The following is a 5,649-nucleotide window of genomic DNA, read 5'->3' as shown; positions in this document are numbered from 1 at the left end:
TACACCACAAGTCCGTAGAGTGCACCCTAACGGAACTCGACGTGTTTACCCCACCCATGACACAATGAAGAAAAGCAAAACAAGAAAGAAATCACACCAACACATTTCTTATGCAGAAACAGATTCCTTCATTTATTAGTGTTAAGCCTTAAGGTTTTTCTTGGCTGACCATAACCAATGACAACTAAATGGTGCAGATGAAGCAAAAGAAAAAGAAGAAAAAAAAAAGAATAGGTGAATAGACTTGGAAAGAAGATTGTTATCCCTGAAGTATTTTATTCTCATCCAAAAGGTAGAGTAGACGATATAATGAACTGATTAGTGTTTCTTGACCAGCACTTTTTTGGCACAAACATATGGACTGAGATCAGTACAGTCGTGTTCATGCCACTGTTCAGCTGTAAGAACAAACAAATCACATTAAATCCTGTCAAAACTGAAATTTGTTGAAGTTTTCTCCAAAGCAAAGAAATGAATTAATTCCTACTTCCGTCCTCGATGTCCACACAGTCCTCAGGTGGCGTGCCTCCGTCTACATTGCCAGGCTCAAAGTCCTCGAAATCAAAAGTAGTGCCATCAGTCCAGAGGAAGTTACCCTCCTGGAAGACAAAAGTCCCGTGTGAATGACTCACAAGATAACGACTCCTTGGATATTCATCTGATTTTTGTTTCTCTCAAGGCGATCCACTTTGTGTTTAAACATAATCAGCATGATCATCGCTAAACTGAAAACAAATCCAGGTGATTGAAAAAAAAAAAAAAAAAAAAAGATCATTTATCCTGAAAGCAAAGTGAGCGGATATCGGACAAGAGTCCGTTTTCTAAGCGGCAGAAAAAGATTTCTGCTGAACCGACTCGACTTGATTGAATCAAGAACTTTTTCTTTTTTTTTTGTACTGATCAAGATTTTACCAGGATGGTATCATGGGCTCCAATCCAGGTCTCTTCGAAAACGCCAGCACCTTCCCGGATTATTTCAATAATCACTTCGTTCTCCAGGCGGGTGGTGATGGAGGCCAGATTGGCACCATGAGTGTTGCAAACGCTCTGGAATGATTAAAAAATAAATAAAAATGTCAAATAGCCGCGAACTATTTTCAACGACGTGGCGGCTAACAGCGCCAAATTCCTTGAATGGTATAAAAAAGAGTGTCAGGGAACCTTTGATTTCAGGAAGGAAGCGATGATGTACTGCAAAAACGATGTTGACATTTTAGCTGAGGGTTGCACAAAATTTAGAAACGAGTTTCTAAACGAGACCGGCGTTGATCCGTTCAATTTTGTCACTATAGCGTCAGCCTGCATGGGTGTTTTCCGTACCAATTACCTACAACCTAGCACATTGGCTATAGCATCACCCGATGATTACAGGCGTCAATATAAAGCCTTTTCACACGCTTCCATCCAGTATTTGGAGTGGATCATACACAGTCAAAAACTGCCGATACAGCACGCTCTGAACGGCGGTGAAAAACAGCTCGGCCGTTACACCGTGGACGGCTATGCCGAAATAGACGGTATAAAACATGTCTTTGAATTTCTAGGCCGTTTTTACCACGTTTTTACACCGAGCGAGCGCTTCCCTTTGACAAAACAAACCTTTCAAGAATGCCTCTTCAAACTCTTCGTCTTATGTTCGATCGCTCTCTCTGACCTCTTCAAGGGGTGAAGGCATTCAAGCAACACCTGTCAGCAAACTAGGACTTTAAGACGTCTGCCGTGCTTGATTTTCATCCACAATTTTTTTTAAATTTGACATAAACAAGGTTAAAAAAAAAAAAAAAAAAGATTCAAGTGCTGTTTCCAAGGGACTCCTGTTGAGTTGCGATTACTACAATTTTTCCCCGCATGTCTGGAAACTCATCAATTTATTCTGGCCACTAAAACTCACTCATTAGCACCCCCACCCAAAAAAAAAAAAAAATTAAATAAATAAACAAAAATAGTCTCGGGTGGATATCTAGCATGACAGGAAGCACATACTTTGATCAAGTCCTGCTATGGAATTCATTCATATTTTCTTTTTCGTTGTCGCCGATGATACTTTGAAAAAAATGATCAATGAACAAGCCCTGAAATTTGCCCAAAAGGAGTGTTCCGAGCCCAAACGGTCTCGCATCATAATAGGATAGATGTGGGTCCATCAAATTGTGTTTCAGGGGCTGGTTTCATTCCTAACTTTACAAGGTGCGCTCCTAAAATCTTCCTTTTTTTTCACCAGATACGCAATTATTGACACATTTTCAGCAGGGGTCTTCAATCCTGTTCCTCGAGGGCCGCTCTGATAATCAACGAGGTCTGCAGAAGCTGGATAACCATTCCTATTATTTGAATCAGGTGTGTTTGCAGCAGGGGGGGAAAAAAAAAACAACAAAGATTCAGGAAACCGTCCTGCAGCTCGTCATTCGAAATTAATTTTACCGAAGCATCATAATAATAATAATTCCTCGTGTCTGAGGTACACAAAATCTTTCAATCTTGTTTTCCTCAAAACATCAACGTGAATGTGATTTCCCGGAAGACATTGAAGCAGATTGATGCATTTGCAAAAATTGTTAAATGGCCTATCAGGTCTGAAACCTCCCCAAAAAAACAAAACAAAAAGGCAATTGAAATTTCCTGAACAAGAACAATTGTGCAACAGGGCCTTTCACTGCCTTCCGCTTGCGCCCTTTTTTTTTTTTTTTTTTTTTTTTTTTTGACTGACAAGCCTCCCATTTGCGGTCTAGCCATGAGTCCCTAAACAAGAACATACTTTGAAAATGATGATGGCTTCATTAGACTTGGATAGCGGCATACCAAACAACCGTGTGGATGGGTGTGTCCCTTAATTAAGGAAGCCAAGGGTCTATCCAAATGTAAATTCCAAGGTGTGTGAGGTGTGTTTGGTACTTAATGAATAATTGTGACGTTACTCGGTTAGGCTGCTCTATGAAGTCAAGAGAACATTTCCTTGTTTGCAAGTGCACCGCCCTGCGTCTCATCTTGCACCTTTTGTTTCACTAATCTTCTTTCCCAAATAAATGTCAGAGACGAATAAAATAAGTCACTTTAACCAAAGGGGAAAAAAAAAAAAGGTTCAAATAATTTCTCCTTGGAGTGCTTTGATCGGGGGGTGTCGCAAATATGAGTCAACTGTCGTCTTGGAAGGCCTCTTTTTGTCGTTTGATGTTGAATTGATTGATCGTCTCAATTGTCATTTAGGACGAATTACAGTTTTTTCATAATTGAAAGAAAAAGAAAAAATCTTTTGACGTTCTGCTTGTTTGTTCTAAGCCCCAAAAAGCTGCACAGGTGGCTGACCTGAACGGTTCCCAAAGGTTGTTGGAGAACTCGTCTGACTTGTCACATGACAAGACGACGATTGCCATAGTTCACATTCCAGGGCAGCGTCACCCTAACGTATAAAAAAGGCGCTCGTGTCATTCTCGGCAGAAAGCGTCACCCACTGCAAAGGTAACTTTTCGCGACAACCTTTCCAAAAAATAAAAAAAAAAATACCGCATGAGATTTCCATTATGGTGAGATTATCCCAACAAACTGTTTTTCTTCCGTCATTTGTACAGATGGCATCCACTATTCGCTCCTTGCTCCTCCTTTGCGGGATCTGTGGCCTGTTGACAGGAATCGTAAGTCAACATTTCATCAAATGCGTATTTGATATTGCGTCCGATCGTCGTCAGTCATTTGCTTTTTTTCTTCGCAGTCATGTCAAACTTTGAAAGGTGAGTGGAAACATCACACTTGGATTTATTCCTCAGCTTCCTTCCCCCCGGGTTGTTGGGTGGCGCCAGAATGAGTTGTTGCCTAAAAGAGCTCAAATTGTGTTGCAGGTTACTGCCCTAAAGGCTGGACTCGCTTGAATGATCGCTGTTTCATCTATCAGCATGATGAGAGAACCTTCTCAGATGCAGAGGTTTGGAAAAATTTGGCGCGGTTGCCGCCACGTCGTTGAAAATAGTTCGCGGCTATTTGACATTTTTTTTTTTTTTTTTTATCATTCCAGAGCGTTTGCAAGACTCATGGTGCCAATCTGGCCTCCATCACCACCCGCCTGGAGAACGAAGTGATTATTGAAATAATCCGGGAAGGTGCTGGCGTTTTCGAAGAGACCTGGATTGGAGCCCATGATACCATCCTGGTAAAATCTTGATCAGTACAAAAAAAAAAGAAAAAGTTCTTGATTCAATCAAGTCGATTCGGTTCAGCAGAAATCTTTTTCTGCCGCTTAGAAAACGGACTCTTGTCCGATATCCGCTCACTTTGCTTTCAGGATAAATGATCTTTTTTTTTTTTTTTTTTTTTTTTCAATCACCTGGATTTGTTTTCAGTTTAGCGATGATCATGCTGATTATGTTTAAACTCAAAGTGGATCGCCTTGAGAGAAACAAAAATCAGATGAATATCCAAGGAGTCGTTATCTTGTGAGTCATTCACACGGGACTTTTGTCTTCCAGGAGGGTAACTTCCTCTGGACTGATGGCACTACTTTTGATTTCGAGGACTTTGAGCCTGGCAATGTAGACGGAGGCACGCCACCTGAGGACTGTGTGGACATCGAGGACGGAAGTAGGAATGAATTCATTTCTTTGCTTTGGAGAAAACTTCAACAAATTTCAGTTTTGACAGGATTTAATGTGATTTGTTTGTTCTTACAGCTGAACAGTGGCATGAACACGACTGTACTGATCTCAGTCCATATGTTTGTGCCAAAAAGGTGCTGGTCAAGAAACACTAATCAGTTCATTATATCGTCTACTCTACCTTTTGGATGAGAATAAAATACTTCAGGGATAACAATCTTCTTTCCAAGTCTATTCACCTATTCTTTTTTTTTTCTTCTTTTTCTTTTGCTTCATCTGCACCATTTAGTTGTCATTGGTTATGGTCAGCCAAGAAAAACCTTAAGGCTTAACACTAATAAATGAAGGAATCTGTTTCTGCATAAGAAATGTGTTGGTGTGATTTCTTTCTTGTTTTGCTTTTCTTCATTGTGTCATGGGTGGGGTAAACACGTCGAGTTCCGTTAGGGTGCACTCTGCGGACTTGTGGTGTAAAAGAGCCATGATGAAAAGAAAAACGTTGGTCAATATTTCTTAAGAGAAAATGTCTCCGTTGTTTCTCCGTCGTCTCTTTTTCGTGACTGATTTCTTCTTGGATGTGCGTTTGCGTTTTTTAGGTGCTCTCAACCGCTGACCGACGGGGCGTTTTGCAGGTCTTCGTGCCAGAACCATTAATCCTGAACCTTCTTGAGGCTCCGCCTTACGGTGTATTCGTTCTAACACTCGACCTGCTCCATCCGTTGCAATGTTTTTAGCAGCCGTTTGCAGGTGAGGTCTGGCGACGCTGAACCCTCTTCTGATTAATGGACTCACAAAACGAAATAATTTGGCAAAGATTGATCCCAAGCCTCGGCCGTATTGGACAGGTAATCCGTGAAAACCGGATAACGAACCGCCCGCCTGGTTTTCGTAATAGTCGACAAAACGGTAAAGATCAGGATGCGTCTCCAACACCACCATTTTTTCTATCTGGGTCTAAAGTGAAGAGTGACGATAACTTTCCCGTGTGTAAATTCAACGGGTTGATTCTGATCCGTCTTGATTTCGATTCTTATATCTTCAATATGCCTTCTACTGACTGGCATGT

At 41.1% G+C, this 5,649-nt stretch overlaps 2 protein-coding genes across 2 annotated transcripts; one reads left to right on the top strand and one right to left on the bottom strand.

The window, feature by feature from the left end:
- Positions 1–104: 104 nt before the first annotated feature.
- On the bottom strand, positions 105–3,371 carry LOC148343278 (galactose-specific lectin nattectin-like). Its single transcript, XM_088310155.1, has 5 exons — positions 3,304–3,371; positions 1,093–1,129; positions 913–1,047; positions 488–599; positions 105–398 (listed from the first exon to the last, which is right to left on the bottom strand). The coding sequence occupies exons 1-5, from the start codon at positions 3,369–3,371 to the stop codon at positions 319–321; spliced, it is 432 nt and encodes a 143-aa protein (XP_088166281.1). The 3' UTR covers positions 105–318.
- On the top strand, positions 1,931–4,952 carry LOC148343277 (galactose-specific lectin nattectin-like). Its single transcript, XM_088304470.1, has 8 exons — positions 1,931–2,337; positions 3,277–3,456; positions 3,567–3,629; positions 3,707–3,725; positions 3,834–3,916; positions 4,007–4,141; positions 4,458–4,569; positions 4,659–4,952. Exons 3-8 carry the CDS (start codon positions 3,567–3,569, stop codon positions 4,736–4,738), a joined length of 492 nt encoding a protein of 163 aa, XP_088160596.1. The 5' UTR covers positions 1,931–2,337; positions 3,277–3,456; the 3' UTR covers positions 4,739–4,952.
- The last annotated feature ends 697 nt before the right edge of the window (positions 4,953–5,649 follow it).

The sequence above is a fragment of the Idiotropiscis lumnitzeri genome, chromosome 1, assembly GCF_059441095.1.
Source record: "Idiotropiscis lumnitzeri isolate Australia: NSW breed Sydney's pygmy pipehorse chromosome 1, RoL_Ilum_1.0, whole genome shotgun sequence".
Classification (NCBI taxonomy): domain Eukaryota; kingdom Metazoa; phylum Chordata; class Actinopteri; order Syngnathiformes; family Syngnathidae; genus Idiotropiscis; species Idiotropiscis lumnitzeri.
The sequence above is the reverse complement of the archived record's forward strand: the minus strand, read 5'-3'. Positions and strand labels throughout refer to the sequence as shown.